This window comes from Oncorhynchus clarkii, unplaced genomic scaffold (assembly GCF_045791955.1).
Source record: "Oncorhynchus clarkii lewisi isolate Uvic-CL-2024 unplaced genomic scaffold, UVic_Ocla_1.0 unplaced_contig_12550_pilon_pilon, whole genome shotgun sequence".
NCBI lineage: Eukaryota > Metazoa > Chordata > Actinopteri > Salmoniformes > Salmonidae > Oncorhynchus > Oncorhynchus clarkii.
In genome coordinates, this window is record NW_027258257.1 from 53,492 (window position 1) to 76,956 (window position 23,465).

The 23,465-nt window shown below is 45.4% G+C and overlaps 1 protein-coding gene across 2 annotated transcripts in view; it reads left to right on the forward strand.

Annotated features, from left to right (window-relative positions):
• Positions 1-21,697, forward strand: part of LOC139396385 (copine-4) — a 49,342-nt gene extending 27,645 nt beyond the window's left edge. Inside the window, exons 7-13 of one of the 2 annotated variants that reach the window (XM_071143417.1) lie at positions 2,443-2,502; positions 7,122-7,255; positions 7,591-7,645; positions 8,196-8,247; positions 20,085-20,218; positions 20,428-20,664; positions 20,907-21,697. In XM_071143417.1, coding sequence (XP_070999518.1) covers positions 2,443-2,502; positions 7,122-7,255; positions 7,591-7,645; positions 8,196-8,247; positions 20,085-20,218; positions 20,428-20,664; positions 20,907-21,038 — 804 coding nt within the window. In that variant the 3' untranslated portion in view covers positions 21,039-21,697. The remainder of the gene's footprint in view (positions 1-2,442; positions 2,503-7,121; positions 7,256-7,590; positions 7,646-8,195; positions 8,248-20,084; positions 20,219-20,427; positions 20,665-20,906) is intronic. The other variant, XM_071143418.1, reaches the window with a different exon arrangement.
• The last annotated feature ends 1,768 nt before the right edge of the window (positions 21,698-23,465 follow it).

Genomic DNA, 23,465 nt, shown 5'->3' on the forward strand with positions numbered 1-23,465 from the left:
ACTAATATGACATTTCTTCCATCTGCTGAACCCACGGATGACCTTAAAATTAGTGTCATTTTGGGGACAACTATGTCTGCATGGAGACACTGTGGAATAGCTAATGTTGTTTTTAAATGCAGACATATTCCCATTAAATAAGTGCTGGCCTTTCTCAGTGTCTTTATTGGCAGATTGCTACTTACCAAGATTATCTATTATATTGAGAAGATAGTCGAGTGACCGCTCCAACAAAGGAAATAAACTCAGCAAAAAAATAAATGTCCCTTTTTCAGGACTCTGTCTTTCAAAGGTAATTAGTAAAAATCCAAATAACTTCACAGATCTTCATTGTAAGGGGTTTCAACACTGTTTCCCATGCTTGTTCAATGAACCATAAACAATGAATGAACATGCACCTGTGGAATGGTCGTTGAGAAACTAACAGCTTACAGATGGTAGGTAATTAAGGTCACAGTTATGAAAACTTAGGACATTAAAGAGGCCTTTCTACTGACTCTGAAAAACACCAAAAGAAAGATGTCCAGCGTCCCTGCTCATCTGTGTGAACGTGCTTTAGGCATGCTGCAAGGAGGCATGAGGACTGCAGATGTGGCCGGGGCAATAAATTGCAATGTCCATACTGTGAGATGCCTAAGACAGCGCTACAGGGAGACAGGATGGACAGCTGATCGTCCTCGCAGTGGCAGACCACATGTAACAACACCTGCACAGGATCGGTACATCCGAACATCACACCTGTCACATGAGTTGACGCTGGAGAGACGAAGCAGGAACGGGGAGTGAAACTTTTAATAAATAACGGACATGGAACGAGACAGGAACAGCGTCATAAAACTAATACTAAGGACAAAAAACAATGCAATTCAGTAGCGGGGAACAGAGCTGGGGAACTGACAAATATAGTGGAGGAAATGAACAGATGATAAGTGAGTCCAGGTGAGTCCAATAACGCTGATGCGCATGACGAGGGAAGGCAGGTGTGCGTGATGGATGGCAGGAGTGCATGATGCAGGGCAACCTGGGGCCTTCAAGCGCCAGGGGGAGGAAAGAGCTGGAGCAGACATGACAACACTTGCAGGACAGGTACAGGATGGCAATAACAACTGCCCGAGTTACACCAGGAACGCACAATCCCTCCATCAGTGCTCAGACTGTCCGCAATAGGCTGAGAGAGGCTGGACTGAGGGCTTGTAGACCTGTTGTAAGGCACGTCCTCACCAGACATCACCGGCAACAACGTCGCCTATGGGCACAAACCCACCGTCGCTGGACCAGACAGGGCTGGCAAAAAGTGCTCTTCACTGAGTGTTACACCGAGGCCTGTACTCTGGAGCAGGATCGATTTGGAGGTGGAGGGTCTGTAGTGGTCTTGGGGGATGTGTTGCAGCATCATCAGACTGAGCTTGTTGTCATTGCAGGCAATCTTAACGCTGTGCGTTACATGGAAGACATCCTCCTGACATGACCCTCCAGCATGACAATGTCACCAGCCATAATGATTGTTCTGTGCATGATTTCCTGCAAGACAGGAATGTCAGTGTTCTGCCATGGCCAGCGAAGAGCTCGGATCTAAATCCCATTGAGCACGTCTGGGACCTGTTGGATCAGAGGGTGAGGGGTAGGGCCAATTTCCCCAGAAATGTCCGGGATCTTGCAGGTGCCTTGGTGGAAGAGTGTGGTAACATCTCACAGCAAGAACTGGCAAATCTGGTGCAGTCCATGAGGAGGACACATTATTCAATTTATGTTAGTCACATGTCTGTGGAACTTGTTTGGTTTATGTTTCAGTTGTTGAATCTTGTTATGTATAAACAAATATTTGCACGTTAAGTTTGCTGAAAATAAACGCAGTTGACAGTGAGAGGACGTTTCTTTTTTTGCAGAGTTTACATGTTCTCAAAGATGATAGGCAGGTAGGAGGAGGCAAGATAAAGTGAAAGAATTCTAGCTAATGAGAGGGCAGATACGTGTGTGAACAACAGACACAACTAAGTCGTATTTCCTAAAGTTGCCGGAATGCCATGTTCATCCACTTATATAATTTGTAACAGCCTAAACATTATTTAACTTATGTTAAAGATTAAATAAGCCTCGTAATTCGACACACTCGCATAGACCAAAAAAAAGGCTTATCTCACGTAGACAGATTTTGGTCGGAGTAAATCCCCACTTCTTCCTCTCTGGTATTTCCCAACACTGGCCAACATGTGACACCAGTTGTAACAGAGACATAATGAACAACACCCACAGCCAGCTGCTTTCTCAAAGCTAATGGCTAACATGCTAAACTAGCTGCTTTGTAATTGGCTGGAATAAGAGATAAGATGCTCCTAAGTGGTCAGTTACTGTGTCTGTCATGTCATCCCCAAGTGATTGGTGTCAATTCTCACTGTGGATAGCTGAGGTCCACCGCCCTCAACTGCTGTCTCCCATCCACAGATCATCAAGATGCACTCCTTCCTGGATTACATCATGGGAGGCTGTCAGATCCAGTTTACAGTGAGTTCACACTGACACTCACACTAACATGCATGACTCACACATTCACACACAGGATGCCAAACTGTATTCAAATACACAAAATAATGCATATGACTTTTAAAAAATGGCACTGCCCTCATTATTCTCTTTTTAGTTGGATGACGTATATGTGACAGACTGGGTTTTAACCAGGGTCATGTGTGTGCCACAAGACTGAGTTAGCCTGCCGAGCTTAAGCCTAGGCATTAGCTGAGGGAGCTTACATAAATAATCCTCTTTTGTTCTGATAGTTAAAATGGTTCATTTTCACCACCTGGGAAACAAACCTCTGCCATTAGCTGCAGCTTTTCAAGAATCCCTTTCTCCCAGCTGTGAACACGTGGGTTCTAATTATCTGTTGTTTTTCTGGCTAAGGGATGCCCTCTGCCCCCTGCCTGTAAATAGTGTTTGTGTGAAACTACTTCTCAAGGGAGGTCTTACTGAGGTACACTTAATTGACCAGGAAGTGTTTGCTCTTATGACACACTAACTTTTCCTTTTATTCCTACCACCTAAAAGGCGACCGTGGTTGATGTTGACATTTAAATGGGCTCCATACTTCCTTCAGATCCCTTGGCGAGAGTGTTAGGCTCTCTCTCTGTGCCAGGCTGAACAACAGATGAGAAACGTTCTGCCTCTAACTGTTTCTAACGATGAACAATGTATCCATAGATCACAGACGTGAGAGAAAGAATCAAAGAGATGACTGACTTTAAATGAGGAGAAAAAGAATAAGAGATGACAAAAGAGAGAGGGGGGGGAACAAGCCCAACAGAGTAGAAGAGGATAGCAGAGCAGACAGAGTGGGATGGTGTATGTGTCAGAGTGAGGGAGAGGTGTAAAGGGAAGGTGGGATGATGTGTGTGTCAGAGTGAGAGGTGTAAAGGGAAGGTGGGATGGTGCATGTGTCAGAGTGAGAGGTGTAAAGGGAAGGTGGGATGGTGTGTGTGTCAGAGTGAGAGGTGTAAAGGGAAGGTGGGATGGTGTGTGTGTTAGAGTGAGAGGTGTAAAGGGAAGGTGGGATGGTGTGTGTGTCAGAGGGAGAGGTGTAAAGGGAAGGTGGGATGGTGTATGTGTCAGAGTGAGAGGTGTAAAAGGAAGGTGGGATGGTGTGTGTGTCAGAGTGAGAGGTGTAAAGGGAAGGTGGGATGGTGTATGTGTCAGAGTGAGAGGTGTAAAGGGAAGGTGGGATGGTGTATATGTCAGAGTGAGAGGTGTAAAGGGAAGGTGGGATGGTGTGTGTGTCAGAGTGAGAGGTGTAAAGGGAAGGTGGGATGGTGTATGTGTCAGAGTGAGAGGTGTAAAGGGAAGGTGGGATGATGTATGTGTCAGAGTGAGAGGTGTAAAGGGAAGGTGGGATGGTGTGTGTGTCAGAGTGAGAGGTGTAAAGGGAAGGTGGGATGGTGTATGTGTCAGAGTGAGAGGTGTAAAGGGAAGGCGGGATGGTGTATGTGTCAGAGTGAGAGGTGTAAAGGGAAGGTGGGATGGTGTATGTGTCAGAGTGAGAGGTGTAAAGGGAAGGTGGGATGGTGTATGTGTCAGAGTGAGGGAGAGGTGTAAAGGGAAGGTGGGATGATGTATGTGTCAGAGTGAGAGGTGTAAAGGGAAGGTGGGATGGTGTGTGTGTCAGAGTGAAAGGTGTAAAGGGAAGGTGGGATGGTGTGTGTGTCAGAGTGAGAGGTGTAAAGGGAAGGTGGGATGGTGTGTGTGTCAGAGTGAGAGGTGTAAAGGGAAGGTGGGATGGTGTGTGTGTCAGAGTGAGAGGTGTAAAGGGAAGGTGGGATGGTGTGTGTGTCAGAGTGAGAGGTGTAAAGGGAAGGTGGGATGGTGTGTGTGTCAGAGTGAGAGGTGTAAAGGGAAGGTGGGATGGTGTGTGTGTCAGAGTGAGGGAGAGGTGTAAAGGGAAGGTGGGATGGTGTATGTGTCAGAGTGAGGGAGAGGTGTAAAGGGAAGGTGGGATGGTGTGTGTGTCAGAGTGAGAGGTGTAAAGGGAAGGTGGGATGGTGTGTGTGTCAGAGTGAGGGAGAGGTGTAAAGTGAAGGTGGGATGGTGTGTGTGTCAGAGTGAGGGAGAGGTGTAAAGGGAAGGTGGGATGGTGTGTGTGTCAGAGTGAGAGGTGTAAAGGGAAGGTGGGATGGTGTATGTGTCAGAGTGAGAGGTGTAAAGGGAAGGTGGGATGGTGTGTGTGTCAGAGTGAGAGGTGTAAAGTGAAGGTGGGATGGTGTGTGTGTCAGAGTGAGAGGTGTAAAGGGAAGGTGGGATGGTGTGTGTGTCAGAGTGAGGGAGAGGTGTAAAGTGAAGGTGGGATGGTGTGTGTGTCAGAGTGAGGGAGAGGTGTAAAGGGAAGGTGGGATGGTGTGTGTGTCAGAGTGAGGGAGAGGTGTAAAGGGAAGGTGGGATGGTGTGTGTGTCAGAGTGAGAGGTGTAAAGGGAAGGTGGGATGGTGTGTGTGTCAGAGTGAGGGAGAGGTGTGTAAAGTGAAGGTGGGATGGTGTGTGTGTCAGAGTGAGAGGTGTAAAGGGAAGGTGGGATGGTGTGTGTGTCAGAGTGAGAGGTGTAAAGGGAAGGTGGGATGGTGTGTGTGTCAGAGTGAGAGGTGTAAAGGGAAGGTGGGATGGTGTGTGTGTCAGAGTGAGGGAGAGGTGTAAAGGGAAGGTGGGATGGTGTGTGTGTCAGAGTGAGAGGTGTAAAGGGAAGGTGGGATGGTGTGTGTGTCAGAGTGAGAGGTTTAAAGGGAAGGTGGGATGGTGTGTGTGTCAGAGTGAGGGAGAGGTGTAAAAGGGAAGGTGGGATGGTGTGTGTGTCAGAGTGAGAGGTGTAAAGGGAAGGTGGGATGGTGTATGTGTCAGAGTGAGAGGTGTAAAGGGAAGGTGGGATGGTGTGTGTGTCAGAGTGAGAGGTGTAAGGTGAAGGTGGGATGGTGTATGTGTCAGAGTGAGAGGTGTAAAGGGAAGGTGGGATGGTGTGTGTGTCAGAGTGAGAGGTGTAAAGGGAAGGTGGGATGGTGTATGTGTCAGAGTGAGGGAGAGGTGTAAAGTGAAGGTGGGATGGTGTGTGTGTCAGAGTGAGGGAGAGGTGTAAAGTGAAGGTGGGATGGTGTGTGTGTCAGAGTGAGAGGTGTAAAGGGAAGGTGGGATGGTGTGTGTGTCAGAGTGAGAGGTGTAAAGGGAAGGTGGGATGGTGTGTGTGTCAGAGTGAGGGAGAGGTGTAAAGTGAAGGTGGGATGGTGTGTGTGTCAGAGTGAGAGGTGTAAAGGGAAGGTGGGATGGTGTGTGTGTCAGAGTGAGGGAGAGGTGTAAAGGGAAGGTGGGATGGTGTGTGTGTCAGAGTGAGAGGTGTAAAGGGAAGGTGGGATGGTGTGTGTGTCAGAGTGAGGGAGAGGTGTAAAGTGAAGGTGGGATGGTGTGTGTGTCAGAGTGAGAGGTGTAAAGGGAAGGTGGGATGGTGTGTGTGTCAGAGTGAGAGGTGTAAAGGGAAGGTGGGATGGTGTGTGTGTTAGAGTGAGGGAGAGGTGTAAAGTGAAGGTGGGATGGTGTGTGTGTCAGAGTGAGAGGTGTAAAGGGAAGGTGGGATGGTGTGTGTGTCAGAGTGAGGGAGAGGTGTAAAGTGAAGGTGGGATGGTGTATGTGTCAGAGTGAGAGGTGTAAAGGGAAGGTGGGATGGTGTGTGTGTCAGAGTGAGGGAGAGGTGTAAAGTGAAGGTGGGATGGTGTGTGTGTCAGAGTGAGAGGTGTAAAGGGAAGGTGGGATGGTGTGTGTGTCAGAGTGAGAGGTGTAAAGGGAAGGTGGGATGGTGTGTGTGTCAGAGTGAGGGAGAGGTGTAAGGTGAAGGTGGGATGGTGTATGTGTCAGAGTGAGAGGTGTAAAGGGAAGGTGGGATGGTGTGTGTGTCAGAGTGAGAGGGTGTGAAGGTGGGATGGTGTGTGTGTCAGGGAAGGTGGGATGGTGTGTGTGTCAGAGTGAGAGGGAGAGGTGTGAGGGAGAAGGGGAAGGTGGGATGGTGTATGTGTCAGAGTGAGAGGTGTAAAGGGAAGGTGGGATGGTGTGTGTGTCAGAGTGAGAGGTGTAAAGGGAAGGTGGGATGGTGTATGTGTCAGAGTGAGAGGTGTAAAGGGAAGGTGGGATGGTGTGTGTGTCAGAGTGAGAGGTGTAAAGGGAAGGTGGGATGGTGTGTGTGTCAGAGTGAGAGGTGTAAGGGAAGGTGGGATGGTGTATGTGTGTGAGAGGTTAAAGGGAAGGTGGGATGGTGTGTGTGTCAGAGTGAGAGGTGTAAAGGGAAGGTGGGATGGTGTGTGTGTCAGAGTGAGGGAGAGGTGTAAAGGGAAGGTGGGATGGTGTGTGTGTCAGAGTGAGGGAGAGGTGTAAAGGGAAGGTGGGATGGTGTGTGTGTCAGAGTGAGAGGTGTAAAGGGAAGGTGGGATGGTGTGTGTGTCAGAGTGAGAGGTGTAAAGGAAGGTGGGATGGTGTGTGTGTCAGAGTGAGAGGTGTAAAGGGAAGGTGGGATGGCGTATGTGTCAGAGTGAGAGGTGTAAAGGGAAGGTGCATACATTGGATGTAATTGGAGTCAAACTCCCCTTTGATTGCCACTTGTCTTCCCAGGTAGCTATTGATTTCACCGCCTCGAACGGAGATCCTCACAACAGCTGCTCCCTACACTACATCCACCCATACCAGCCTAACGAGTACCTCAAAGCTCTGGTCGCTGTAGGGGAGATCTGCCAGGATTACGACAGGTGAGGCCAATCACACTCAGCCAATCATTAACAGCTATTATATCAAATGTTGTGCAATGACTGTTGCTCGTGACTTCAATGTTGATTCGTCCTCTCCTGAAAAAATAACTTTTTAAAGTTTGTGTGTGAAAGTTTCCTCTAGTTGTCCAGTGACTCAGAGGTTATGTAAATGAGAAGTCATTCAGAGCCCATGGTAGTCCTGTTTCACCAGCAGAATGGACTTGTTTATGGGCATGCACATTTCAGATAACAATCCCTGGCTCAAAATCAAGTGTGCCATCGCTCAAATTCTAATCACTCTTTTGTTTTCTGTCCCTGCATGCATTTCAATCCAGTGACAAAATGTTCCCAGCGTTTGGCTTCGGCGCTCAGATTCCACCCGACTTCAAGGTAATTTCCAACCATATTTTTCATAGAGTTGGGCTATGGCTCAGCCTCAGCAGGGTGTCGTAATCACTCCTGTGACAAGATGAGATGAGGTGAGACTCTGGCTCTGCTCTCCTGCTTCTGTAGTGATTACGACACCCGGCTGGCCCCCGCTGGACCCCGCTGGACCCCGCTGGCCTCTGCTCTGCACTGTTCTGTCACACAGAATGGGCCGGTCCAGCCCAGGGTTCTCTACTGCTGGATTGACTCTCTGAGTCACTGAACTGCCCAGCAGGAAATACTGGCCATTCTGCCTGGGTGACTGGTGCTACCCCTGGCTGACACACGATGCTGCCTCTGGTCCAGAGAGGAGGGGGGGGGGGGTACCATGGCTCGCAATTATGCTCATTATCCAGCCCACATAAATGCAACAGTCGACTTTTAAATTTGATTGTGTGATTGATTGCTTCTGGCCAACTCTGTGTTAATGTGCGTGCGTGTGCCTGTGTGTGTGTGTTCCTTTGTCGCACTGTTCCATGATGATCAATAGTCCATATTTTTCATCTTCCTCCAGGTTTCTCACGATTTTGCAGTGAATTTTAATGAGGAAAACCCAGAATGTGCAGGTAGGTGCTTCGCCTCAAACAGATTACAGGTTCACCCTGCCTTTGAAATCAGACTGTCAAAATGCTTTATCTCAAATGCTCATCACCAGCTCTGGGGTGGGTTGTTACCTTAAATTGGCAAAATTGGGGTCAATTTCCCCTTGCACTGAATAACTATTAAATATTAAAAGCATAAATGTACCTTTAATAACACATTAACCAGATAATAAAACCACATATCTTTAATAACACATTAACCAGATAATAAAACCACATATCTTTAATAACACATTAACCAGACAATAAAACCACATGTTTTTAATAACACATTAACCAGATAATAAAACCACATATCTTTAATAACACATTAACCAGATAATAAAACCACATATCTTTAATAACACATTAACCAGACAATAAAACCACATATCTTTAATAACACATTAACCAGATAATAAAACCACATATCTTTAATAACACATTAACCAGATAATAAAACCACATATCTTTAATAACACATTAACCAGATAATAAAACCACATATCTTTAACACATTAACCAGATAATAAAACCACATATCTTTAATAACACATTAACCAGATAATAAAACCACATATCTTTAATAACACATTAACCAGATAATAAAACCACATTTATCACGTTCTCTCCTCATGCCGGCCCAAACACTTTGTAGGGATGCATCAATAAAACGTTTTACCAGTGAGTCTACAGTTGTTCAGAATCGAAACGGCGTCAGGAAAATGTTGAACAGCCAAAGGTGACCTGCATAAAGTCCCACAGACAGGCCTGGATGAAGCCGCTGTCATCGCACACTACAGGGGATCAACGTACGTCAATCAACCTGGTGGCAGCCAGCCTTCCTTTCTTCACATTAAAGTTGACTGTTAATGCTAAATACCCTGACTGCCCCACAGGGACATCATGTCTGGAGGAGAGAGGCCAGGTCTGTGCTGTAGTCAGATAATGAGCCCCGAGGGTTAGAACTACCGCACAGACACCGGGGTGGGTAACGGTTGTTACAGCAACCGCAGCGTTTACTGTGAAAACTGAGGCTGTACCAGCTTTATTTGACTGTTTTACTGTGAACCCTGAAGCTGTACCAGCTTTATTTGACTGTTTTACTGTGAACAGTGAGGCTGTACCAGCTTTATTTGACTGTTTTCCTGTGAACAGTGATTCTGTACAAGCTTCATTTGACTGTTTTACTGTGAACACTGAGGCTGTACCAACTTTATTTGACTGTTTTACTGTGAACAGTGAGGCTGTACCAGCTTTATTTGACTGTTTTACTGTGAACACTGAGGCTGTACGAGCTTTATTTGACTGTTTTACTGTGAACAGTGATTCTGTACAAGCTTCATTTGACTGTTTTACTGTGAACACTGAGGCTGTACCAACTTTATTTGACTGTTTTACTGTGAACAGTGAGGCTGTACCAGCTTTATTTGACTGTTTTACTGTGAACAGTGAGGCTGTACCAGCTTTATTTGACTGTTTTACTGTGAACAGTGAGGCTGTACCAGCTTTATTTGACTGTTTTACTGTGAACAGTGAGGCTGTACCAACTTTATTTGACTGTTTTACTGTGAACAGTGAGGCTGTACCAGCTTTATTTGACTGTTTTACTGTGAACACTGAGGCTGTACCAACTTTATTTGACTGTTTTACTGTGAACCCTGAGGCTGTACCAACTTTATTTGACTGTTTTACTGTGAACAGTGAGGCTGTACTTTATTTGACTGTTTTACTGTGAACCCTGAGGCTGTACCAGCTTTATTTGACTGTTTTACTGTGAACCCTGAGGCTGTACCAAGTTTATTTGACTGTTTTACTGTGAACACTTTATTTGACTGTTTTACTGTGAACACTGAGGCTGTACCATTTGACTTTATTTGACTGTATTTGACTGTTTTGTGAACCCTGAGGCTGTACCAGCTTTATTTGACTGTTTTACTGTGAACCCTGAGGCTGTACCAGCTTTATTTGACTGTTTTACTGTGAACAGTGAGGCTGTACCAGGTTTATTTGACAGTTTTACTATGAACAGTGAGGCTGTACCAGCTTTATTTGACTGTTTACTGTGAACAGGGAGGCTGTACCAGCTTTATTTGACTGTTTTACTGTGAACAGTGATTCTGTACCAGCTTTATTTGACTGTTTTACTGTGAACACTGAGGCTATACCAGCTTTATTTGACTGTTTTACTGTGAACCCTGAGGCTGTACCAGCTTTATTTGACTGTTTTACTGTGAGGCTGTACCAGCTTTATTTGACTGTTTTACTGTGAACAGTGAGGCTGTACCAGCTTTATTTGACTGTTTTACTGTGAACACTGAGGCTGTACCAGCTTTATTTTACTGTTTTACTGTGAACGCTGAGGCTGTACCAGCTTTATTTGACTGTTTTACTGTGAACAGGGAGGCTGTACCAGCTTTATTTGACTGTTTTACTGTGAACCCTGAGGCTGTACCAGCTTTATTTTACTGTTTTACTGTGAACACTGAGGCTGTACCAACTTTATTTGACTGTTTTACTGTGAACAGTGAGGCTGTACCAGCTTTATTTGACTGTTTTACTGTGAACAGTGAGGCTGTACCAGCTTTATTTGACTGTTTTACTGTGAACAGTGAGGCTGTACCAGCTTTATTTGACTGTTTTACTGTGAACAGTGAGGCTGTACCAACTTTATTTGACTGTTTTACTGTGAACACTGAGGCTGTACCAGCTTTATTTGACTGTTTTACTGTGAACAGGCTGTGAGGCTGTACCACCAACTTTATTTGACTGTTTTACTGTGAACACTGAGGCTGTACCAGCTTTATTTGACTGTTTTACTGTGAACACTGAGGCTGTACCAGCTTTATTTGACTGTTTTACTGTGAACAGACTGAGGCTGTACCAGCTTTATTTGACTGTTTTACTGTGAACAGGCTGAGCTTTATTTGACTGTTTTACTGTACCAGCTTTATTTGACTGTTTACTTTGAACACTGAGGCTGTACCAGCTTTATTTGACTGTTTTACTGTGAACAGTGAGGCTGTACCAGCTTTATTTGACTGTTTACTGTGAACAGTGAGGCTGTACCAGCTGTAATTGACTGTTTTACTGTGAACAGTGAGGCTGTACCAGCTTTATTTGACTGTTTTACTGTGAACACTGAGGCTGTACCAACTTTATTTGACTGTTTTACTGTGAACAGTGAGGCTGTACCAGCTTTATTTGACTGTTTTACTGTGAACAGTGAGGCTGTACCAGCTTTATTTGACTGTTTTACTGTGAACAGTGAGGCTGTACCAGCTTTATTTGACTATTTTACTGTGAACCCTGAGGCTGTACCAGCTTTATCTGACTGTTTTACTGTGAACAGGGAGGCTGTACCAGCTTTATTTGACTGTTTTACTGTGAACCCTGAGGCTGTACCAGCTTTATTTGACTGTTTTACTGTGAACAGGGAGGCTGTACCAACTTTATTTGACTGTTTTACTGAGAACAGTGAGGCTGTACCAACTTTATTTGACTGTTTTACTGTGAACACTGAAGCTGTACCAGCTTTATTTGACTGTTTTACTGTGAACAGTGAGGCTGTACCAGCTTTATCTGACTGCTTTAACAATGGCCAAGTAGTAGGCTACAGTGGCAATTTGATTGTAATGTACACTATATATGCAATAGTATGTGGACATTCTTTCAAATGAGTGGATTCGGCTATTTCCGCCACACCCGTTGTTGACAGGTGTAAAAAAATCTAGCACACAGCCATGCAATCTCCATAGACAAACATTGGCAGTAGAATGGCCTTACTGAAAAGCTAGGTGACTTTCAACATGGCACCATCATAGGATTCCACCTTTCCAACAAGTCAGTTCTTCAAATTTCTGCCCTGCTACAGCAGCCCCGGTAAGGGATGTTATTGTGAAGTGGAAACATCTAAGAGCAACAACATCTCAGCCTCGAAGTGGTATGCTACACAAGCTTACACAACAGACCGCTGGGTGCTGAAGCGCTCAGCACGTAAAAATCGTCTGTCCTCGGTTGCAACACTACTACTGAGTTCCAAACTGCCTCTGGAAGCAACATCAGTACAAGAACTCTTCGTCCATGGCTGAGCAGCCGCACACAAGCCTAATATCACTATGCACAATGCCAAGTGTCGGCTGGAGTTGTGTAAAGCTCGTTGCCATTGGAAACCCGTTCTCCGGAGTGATGAATCTTCACCATCTGGCAGTCCGAATGAATAATGGTCTGGGTTAGGGCTGTGGCAGTCACAACATTTAGTCAGCCGGTAATTGTCAAGCATTGTTCCAATTGACAGTTAATTAACATAAACACATTTAACATATTTTGGCTTCCACATCTAACCTACAAGCCACTGATGCAGACCTTTGGAACATCTACATTTTAAAAAGTCAAATAAATCCATGTAATATAACCTACACCATCACAATGAATCCATTATGTATTTTAGACAGGTCTAAAGAAACATGATATGAATAAAATGTAGTCTATTTCAGAACAACAGAGTAGCATACTCTGAGTTGTCCTTATGTTAGGTCCTGATCTGGCTATGCCATATGGCTGTGGGATACACTAGTTAATTTAGCATACAAGATCTGGTTAGAATTCCATGGCATTATTATATAGTATGAGGAATACAATTGAACAAAGCTGAATAAAATAGAAAGGATATTTCCTCCAATTGATTTGAGGAAGTTCGCATATGCTGCTATTCTGTATTGAGTGGTTAACATAGAAATAGGTACTCCTATATGCTTAATTTAGAGTTATTAATGTAACTTTAGTTGTTCTACAAACGTTGGGCTGTATGTTTTGATTTTTAGTACATTGTAAGGCTGCATGATGCGACTCCAACGATGATTTCAAAAAAGTTGCTTGAAAGGCATGTGCTCTGCTTTGTTTTTTTGTGCAGGCTGTTCAAATCGAATCAAATCAAATGTTTTTATATAGCCCTTCGTACATCAGCTGATATCTCAAAGTGCTGTACAGAAACCCAGCCTAAAACCCCAAAAAGCAAGCAATGCAGGTGTTGAAGCAAGTTGGCTAGGAAAAACTCCCTAGAAAGGCCAAAACCTAGGAAGAAACCTAGAGAGGAACCAGGCTATGTAGAGTGGCCAGTCCTCTTCTGGCTGTGCCGGGTGGAGACTATAACACAACATGGCCAAGATGTTCAAATGTTCATAAATGACCAGCATGGTCAAATAATAGGTCTGGGACAGGTAGCACATCAGGTGAACAAGTCAGGATTCCATAGCCGCAGGCAGAACAGTTGAAACTGGAGCAGCAGAAAGAAAGAGAGAAATAGAGAATTAGAGAGAGCGTACTTAAATTCACACAGGGCACCAGATAAGACAGGAGAAGTACTCCAGATATAACAAACTGACCCTAGCCCCCGACACATAAACTACTGCAGCATAAATACTGGAGGCTGAGACAGGACAGGACACTGTGGCCCCATCCGATGATACCCCCGGACAGGGCCAAAAAGGAAGGATATAACCCCACCCACTTCGCCAAAGCACAGCCCCCACACCACTAGAGGGATATCTTCAACCACCAACTTACCATCTTGAGACAAGGCCGACTATAGCCCACAAAGATCTCCGCCACGGCACAACCCAAGGGGGGGGCACCAACCCAGACAGGGAGATCACATCAGTGACCCAACCCACTCAAGTGACGCACCCCTCCTAGGGACGGCATGAAAGAGCACCAGTAAGCCAGTGACTCAGCCCCTGTAATAGGGTTAGAGGCATAGAATCCCAGTGGAAAGAGGGGAACCGGCCAGGCAAAGACAGCAAGGGCGGTTCGTTGCTCCAGAGCCTTTCCGTTCACCTTCACACTCCTGGGCCAGACTACACTCAATCATATGACCCACTGAAGAGATGAGTCTTCAGTAAAGACTTAAAGGTTGAGACGGAGTCTGCGTCTCTCACATGGGTAGGCAGACCATTCCATAAAAATGGAGCTCTATAGGAGAAAGCCCTGCCTCTAGCTGTTTGCTTAGAAATTCTAGGGACAATTAGGAGGCCTGCTTCTTTTGACCGTAGCGTACGTGTAGGTATGTACGGCAGGACCAAATCAGAGAGATAGGTAGGAGCAAGCCCATGTAATGCTTTGTAGGTTAGCAGTAAAACCTTGAAATCAGCCCTTGCCTTGACAGGAAGCCAGTGTATGGAGGCTAGCACTGGAGTAATATGATAAAAAAAAATTGTTTCTACACACTTCATCAGTCTCTCATTCAGAATTTGACAAGCACTTGATAATGCCTCAACTTCCCGGCGGCATCCCCTTTGTGTGGCCCTAATGCACCCTAAAGAAACTCCATTCCTTTTGCGGCCAGTGGCTGTTGTTCCCTACTACCTGAGTGCTGCTGCTCCAAAGCACCTCTCACTCACATGGCTATCGTGATCGGGAGACCCGGTCACATGATCGGGTCTTTCTCACAGGCTACAAGTGAAGACAGACACTTTGGGGACACAACTGCGCGCGTCCTTATCCAATTCCAAGGTGTATATTGAAGATATTGGAAGAACTGTCCACATTTACTTTTCAGCCTACAAGATGAATAGGCCTAACTAACAGCAAAAGATCTAACCTATGTCAATCTACTATCCCCCATAGTACAAAAGTTGACCTATTCTGTGCGATAAATAAATATTCCAAACATAGTCTGGAACAGTTGTGGGATGTGATAGACCCCAAATTTAATACAACCACTAGCATCCCCCCCCCCCCCCCCCCCCAAAAAAATACTAAATAATATATATGTGTGAAATTTGTTTTGATTTAGAATGGACCATTATCCTTCAGCTGTCTCAAAACAACAGGGGCAGGGGAAAAAATAGATGTCATCTACGCACTTAAATAGTGAATGGAGGACACTTTTCCCATGGTTAATTTTCATGTCAGCCAGGTAGGCTATACTCCTGTTAGAAATATAAGCAATTGACTTAATATTAGGAAAGTTGAAAAATAAATATCGTAGGCCTAGCCTACAGAAAGCTGATGGGAACCTCCTCTTTTTAATAGAGGCCATCACTCTGTTTTCTCTCCCAATTGCATAGCCTATAGAAATGTTGCGCACATGAGCTCATGGACTCTCATTAAGTGTTTGATTAGATTTTCAATTATATTTGCATTGATGTCAGAGTGATTAGAGGGACATTATAGTGCTGAGTACCAGGTAGTTAGCTAGTTTGGTAGGCTACTAATGACCATCAGCAGCATCAGAGCTCAGAGAAGCCTAATTACCGTGACTAAACGGTCACGTGGAATTTGACTGCCTTCATGACTCGTGACCGCCGGTGTGGCGGTAATACTGTCACCGCAACAGCCCTTTGTGTAATACTCCCTGGAGAGAAATAATGTTTTCTGAATGTCTAAAACATAACTCCCTGGAGATAAATACTTTTCTAAAGCTGCTAGCAAGACAAATGTTTTATAACATAAACAAAATGTAATACTGCCTCGAATAGGTTAAACAGGTGGTATAAACACATCCTTTGTGTACATACACTCAATTAGTATTTGGTAGCATTGCCTTTAAATTGTTTAACTTGAATAAAATGTTTCGGGTAGCCTTCCACAAGCTTCCCATAATAAGTTGGGTGAATTATGAACCATTCCTCCTGACAGAGCTGGTGTAACTGAGTCAGGTTTGTAGGCCTCCTTGCTCGCACACGCTTTCTCAGTTCTGCCCACAAATTTTCTATGGGATTGAGGTCAGGGCTTTGTGATGGCCACTCCAATACCTTGACGTTGTTGTCCTTGAGCCATTTTGGCACAACTTTGGAAGTATGCTTCGGGTCATTGTCCATTTGGAAGACCCATTTGCGACCAAGCTTTAACTTCCTGACTGATATCTTGAGATGTTGCTTCAATATATCCACATCATTTTCCTTCCTCATGATGCCATCTATTTTGTGAAGTGCACCAGTCCCTTCTGCAGCAGAGCACCCCCACAACATGATGCTGCCCTCCTGTGCTTCACGGTTGGGATGGTGTTCTTCGGCTTGCAAGCCTTCCCCTTTTTCCTTCAAACATAACGATGGACATTATGGCCAAACAGTTCTATTTTTGTTTCATCAGACCAGTGGTCCCATGGTGTTTATACTTGCGTACTATACATCCACAGGTACACCTCCAATTGACTCAAAATATGTCAATAAGCCTATCAGAAGCTTCTAAAGCCATGACATCAATTTAGGGAATTTTCAAAGCCGTTTCATGACACAGTCAATTTAGTGAATGTAAACTTCTGACCCACTGGAATTGTGATTCGGTTAATTATAAGTGAAATAATCTGTCTGTTAACAATTGTTGGAAAAATGATTTGTGTCATGCACAAAGTAGATGTCCTAACCGACTTGCCAAAACTATAGTTTGTTAACAAGAAATTTGTGGAGTGGTTGAAGAACGAGTTTTAATGACTCCAACCTAAGTGTATGTCAACTTCTGACTTCAAGTGCATCATTATCAAGTGAATATGATTCTCCTTGAAAAGTGAGGCGTCATTCTCATAGAAAGAGTTAAATATGTTACAAAGTTGCCAAGTTTAATTCAATTGATCTCATTTGATCTATCCAGCTTACCTGCACACAGCCCTGACACTTTTTCACACACTGTAAAATAATAGACTATAAGAATAGCTTTTATTTTTTTCAGCTTTTCAGCTCATCCTCCACTTTCTACCTTGTATTCGTGCCACTCTATTATCTTGCTTGTTTGGATTGGCAGCTGCCCTGGATGGGTGGAGAGGAGCCAGACAGGTTCTGATCCAGTCCATAGATTCTTGCCAGGAATAGATCAGTCTCAGTACTCCTCTGTCAGGCAAGCTTCCAGCCCACCTCCTAAGGCAGAGGGCATAGCTTGCAGTTTTTCATGCAAGAAAACTGACTGTCGTACAGATGCTGTTAGATGTGGACACACACCAATGCGCGCACACACACACGCTCAGTCAAAAACTGTCTTCCTTTGTGCCTGTACCAATTATTGATATTGATATCTGTTTGAAGGTGAACGTTTGCATTACTGTGGGTAGAGGGAGTGGCAAGCTGAGACTGCCTGTGTGTGTACGTGCCGGTGTTTGTGCTTGTGTAAGATACACTATATATACAAACGTATGTGGACACCCCTTCAAATGAATGGATTCGGCTATTTCAGCCACACCTGTTGCTGACAGGTGTATAAAATCAAGCACACAGTCATACAAAAACATTGGCAGTAGAATGTCCTTACTGAAGAGCTCAGTGACTTTCAACATGACATCGTCATAGGATGCCACCTTTCCAACAAGTCAGTTCGTCAAATTTCTGCCCTGCTGGCACTGCTCCAGTCAACTGTATGTGCTGTTATTGTGAAGTGGAAACCTCTAGGAGCAACAATGGCTCAGCCGCGACGTGGTATGCCACAAGCTCACAGAACTGGAAGAACGTATTGTTCGTCGGGAGCTTCATGAAATGGGTTTCCATGGCTAAGCAGCCGCATACAGACCTAAGATAACCATGTCTAATGCCAATGTAAAGTTTGGAGAAGGAGGAATAAAAGTTCTGTCTGTTTTTCACGGTTTGGGCTAGGCCCCTTAGCTCCAGTGATGGGAAATCTTAATGCTATAGCATACAATGACAATCTAGACAATTATATGCTTCCAACATTGTGGCAATAGTTTGGGGAAGGCCCTTTCCTGTTTCAGCATGACAATGAGATGTTCGACGAGCAGGTGTCCACATCCACATTGCAGTATAGTGGTCAGTGATCAGACCTCCAGATGTCTGCAGTATAGTGGTCAGTGATCAGACCTCCAGATGTCTGCAGTATAGTGGTCAGTGATCAGGCCTCCAGATGTCTGCAGTATAGTGGTCAATAATCAGACCTCCAGATGTCTGCAGTATAGTGGTCAGTAATCAGACCTCCATATGTCTGCAGTATAGTTGTCAGTGTCTGCAGAATAGTGGTCAGTAATGAGACCTATAGATGTCTTAATGTTGCTGCTCTACACCTCTCCACACACTCTCATCCCCTCAGGAGTGCCTCTCACTGATGAAATTAAATCTCTCTCTCTGTGTGTGTGGACCCACTCCAATTCACATACCCACTCCAATTAAATTTGCATACCACCCCAACAGATCCACAGATGACGTAACCTCTATTGCATTCCACACTGCCCTCTCCCATGTGAGAACACAGTTCATTGACTACAGCTCAGCGTTCAACACCATAGTGCCCATAAATCTCATCACTAAGCTCAGGACCCTTTGACTGAACACTACTGTCTGAAACTGAATCCTGGACTTCCTGACAGGCCGCCCCCAGGTGGTGAGGGTAGGCAATAACACAACCGCCACTCTAACCCTCAACAAGGGCCCACTCAGGAGTGTGTGCTTAGTCTCCTCCTGTACTCCCTGTTCAGCCACGACTGCCTGGCCGCTCACGACTCCATCATTATGTTTGCTGACGACACGACCCGATGAGACACCCTATAGGGAGGAGGTCAGTGACCTGGCAGTGTGTTGTCAGGACAACAACCTCTCCCTCAATGTCAGCAAGACAAAGGAGCCAATTGTGGACGACAGGAAACAGAGGGCAGAGCACATCCCCATCCACATCGATAGGGCTGTAGTAGAGCGGGTCTAGAGCTTTAAGCTCCTCGGTGTCCACATCACTAAGGAATTAGCATAGCCCACACACACCAACAAAGTCATGAAGAAGGCACAACTCTTCCCCTTCTACAGCTGCACCATTGAGAGCGTCTTGACTGGCTGCATCACCACTTGGTATCCGACCGCAAGGCGCTTCATAGGATAGTGTGTACGGCCCAGTACATCACTGGTGCTGAGCTCCCTGCTATCCAGGACCTCTATACCAGGTGGTGTCAGAGGAAGACTCCAGCCACCAAAATAATATACTGTTCTCCCTGCTTCTGCACAGAAAGCGGTACTGAAGTCTGGAACTAACAGGACCCGGCACACAGCTTTTACCCTCAAGCCATAAGACTGCTAAATAGTTAACCAAATAGCTACCCGAACTATCTGCATTGACCCTTTTTGCACTAACTCTTTTGACTCATTACAGACACTGCTGCTACTGTTTATTATATATCCTGTTGCCTAGTCACTTTACACCTACCTATATCTACATATGGAACTCCATTACCTCGTACCCCTGGACATGGATTCAGTACTGCTACCCCGTGTACTGCTACCCCTTACTCATTGTGGATTTATTCCACTTGTTATAACTTGTTAAAATGTTTCTCTCTACATTTTTGGAAAGGGCCCGTAAGCATTTCACTGTTAGTCTACACTAGCTGTGTGGGGTGTGGGTGGGTGTGTGTGTGTGTGTGTGTGTGTGTGTGTGTGTGTGTGTGTGTGTGTGTGTGTGTGTGTGTGTGTGTGTGTGTGTGTGTGTGTGTGACCAGTGAGGTTGTGATGGAGGGGTTGTTAATTAAGTGAAGTTATCCACAGATGTTTGTGTGTGACCTCAAATGCCCACTCAATCAGTAAATAGCATTACTTCTGCTGCTCAGCCGAATGGGAGGCCACTCATGTGGTGATCCATGTGGTGGTGAGAAGAGATAAATACAAGTCAATTCAGCTGTGAAGGTAACTAACTATTCACAGAGTGACTGCTTCCCTCAAAGTGAAAAATATCCTGGAATATCATGGGTCTCAATTACTCCACAAAGATACCTTCACACCTGTGTGCATTGCTGTTGGTCGTGTGTCCCCAAATACCCAGAGTTCTCCAGAAGTACATGACTGTGAGTGTTACTGTGTGTGTGTTATTCTGTGTTTTTCCAACATATGTCTATGGGTGTGCAGGTATCCAAGGGGTGGTGGAGGCCTATCAGACATGCCTTCCTAAGCTTCAGCTCTACGGCCCCACCAACATCGCCCCAATCATCCAGAAAGTAGCCAGCTCCGCTTCACAGGAAATGCACACCAAGGAGGCCATGGTAAGCTAGCTGTCAGTTGTCCTCCTCTCCTTGGAACCAATTGATTGGGAGCATAGCTTGAACCTAGATTGAGCTTAAATCATGTATTGATGTCAATGGGAGACTTCCGCAACGTTTTAGAGTTATGCTCAACATGTATTTCCAACACACCCCACAGACATTACTCTCTCACGTTTCTCCCCAGTCATTGCCTTCCTTTATATCTGCAGCAGTACTTCATTCTGCTCATCCTAACGGACGGAGTGATCACAGACATGGCAGACACCCGCGAGGCCATCGTCCAAGCCTCCCACTTGCCCATGTCCATCATTATTGTAGGCGTGGGAAGTGCTGACTTCAGTGACATGCAGATGCTGGATGGAGATGACGGAATCCTTCGCTCGCCCAAGGGGGAGCCCTGCCTACGAGACATCGTCCAGTTCGTCCCCTTCCGCAACTTCAAACATGTGAGTCTTTACTGGAACTAGGAGGGTTACCTGAGGAACTGGGAGGGTTACCCGAGGAACTGGGAGGGTTACCTGAGGAACTGTGAGGGTTACCTGAGGAACTGGGAGGTTTATCTGAGGAACTGGGAGGGTTACCTGAGGAACTGGGAGGGTTACCTGAAGAACTGGGAGGGTTACCTGGGGAACTGGGAGGTTACCTGAGTGTTACAGGAAGTGACAGGTTTCTCTCTGTCCTTCTCCAGGGCTCACCTGCAGAGCTGGCGAAGACTGTCCTAGCAGAAGTGCCCAACCAGGTGGTTGACTACTACAACAACAAGGGCATCAAGCCCAAAGTGCCCAGTGAGTTCGAGTCTTCCAGGACATTCGCCCCCTGAGAGGAGGGGCCCAACGCACTCGATACAACAGATAGCACCTTACGCTGACTAACTAACTGAAAAGTTTACTGTTTTGCTCTTCGTTTGTTTGTTCTTTTCATTGTGCATGCGTGGCCTCCGAGGCTTGCATCTGTAAAGCAACTGTATCATTCAAAGCATTGGTATGGTGGGGGGACACACAAACGAACAACCAAACTGTCATCCCTACAGATGAACAACTATCGATGAAGGAATGTATAGAACACCCCCGTTCCTTTTTTTATAAGAGTTTGCTGAGATTTTGCTAAATTTCTTGATATTCATACATTGTAAAACATTTTGGACCACAGTGAATGAACTAGCTACCTGCGTTTAGAAACGTCTGCGTCCTCAGTAGTCCATATTGCAGATAAGGCAGATGCATGAAGTGTTGTTTTGCATGCTGGTAATAAAGCAGACACTGTTTTCTCATGGTTCATGTTGTTTTCTTAGTGAACAATAGAGTTGACAGTATTGTAGGGATAAAGGACATTCTACTATGAAGCATGTTGACAGCACAAATTGAGTATTCTGGAAGTTCACTGGAGAATATTATGGCCACACAATTTTCCGTTGTCATGTTGCAATGCAGTATTCTGTGAAATGATGAATTACTTATAATAATAAAAGCTTTATCAATATGCTTGTGACTTATACTATGTTAAAAAAACTATTGGGTTTTAAGTCAAAAACATAATTGGAATTGTGGTCATATCAATTTGAATCATTCTATGAAAAATCCGTAGAAAATACGGAGAACTGAATTGGCAGAATTTCAATATTTTGGTGTGCATGTCAAACTACTCAAAGGAATTGGGAATTGGGGTCACTTTCTTAGCATTTCAAATATATTCTATTGATTTAAAAGGCACCCAGGCACCCTCATTTGTTGACTTCTGTGATCGAAAAAGCCTGGGTTTCATGCATGTCAACATCAGAAGCCTCCTCCCTAAGTTTGTCTTACTCACTGCTCTAGCACACTCTGCTAACCCTGATGTCCTTGCCGTGTCTGAATCCTGGCTCAGGAAGGCCACCAAAAATTCTGAGATTTCCATACCCAACTATAACATCTTCCGTCAAGATAGAACTGCCAAAGGAGGAGGAGTTGCAGTCTACTGCAGAGATAGCCTGCAAAGTAATGTCATACTTTCCAGGTCCATACCCAAACAGTTCGAACTACTAATTTTGAAAATTACTCTCTCCAGAAATAAGTCTCTCACTGTTGCCGCCTGCTACCGACCCCCCTCAGCTCCCAGCTGTGCCCTGGACACCATTTGTGAATTGATCGCCCCCCATCTAGCTTCAGAGTTTGTTCTGTTAGGTGACCTAAACTGGGATATGCTTAACACCCCGGCAGTCCTACAATCTAAGCTAGATGCCCTCAATCTCACTCAAATCATCAAGGAACCCACCAGGTACAACCCTAACTCTGTAAACAAGGGCACCCTCATTGACGTCATCCTGACCAACTGGCCCTCCAAATACACCTCCGCTGTCTTCAACCAGGATCTCAGCGATCACTGCCTCATTGCCTGTATCCGCTACGGAGCCGCAGTCAAACGACCACCCCTCATCACTGTCAAACGCTCCCTAAAACACTTCTGTGAGCAGGCCTTTCTAATCGACCTGGCCCGGGTATCCTGGAAGGACATTGACCTCATCCCGTCAGTTGAGGATGCCTGGTCTTTCTTTAAAAGTAACTTCCTCACCATTTTAGATAAGCATGCTCCGTTCAAAAAATGCAGAACTAAGAACAGATATAGCCCCTGGTTCACTCCAGACCTGACTGCCCTCGACCAGCACAAAAACATCCTGTGGCGGACTGCACTAACATCGAACAGTCCCCGCGATATGCAACTGTTCAGGGAAGTCAGGAACCAATACACACAGTCAGTCAGGAAAGCTAAAGCCAACTTCTTCAGGCAAAAGTTTGCATCCTGTAGCTCCAACTCCAAAAAGTTCTGGGACACTGTGAAGTCCATGGAGAACAAGAGCACCTCCTCCCAGCTGCCCACTGCACTGAGGCTAGGTAACACGGTCACCACCGATAAATCCATGATTATCGAAAACTTCAACAAGCATTTCTCAACGACTGGCCATGCCTTCCGCCTGGCTACTCCAACCTCGTCCAACAGCCCCCCCCCCCCCCCCCCCCGCAGCTACTCGCCCAAGCCTCTCCAGGTTCTCCTTTACCCAAATCCAGATAGCAGATGTTCTGAAAGAGCTGCAAAACCTGGACCCTTACAAATCAGCTGGGCTTGACAATCTGGACCCTCTATTCCTGAAACTATCCGCCGCCATTGTCGCAACCCCTATTACCAGCCTGTTCAACCTCTCTTTCATATCGTCTGAGATCCCCAAGGATTGGAAAGCTGCCGCAGTCATCCCCCTCTTCAAAGGGGGCGACAC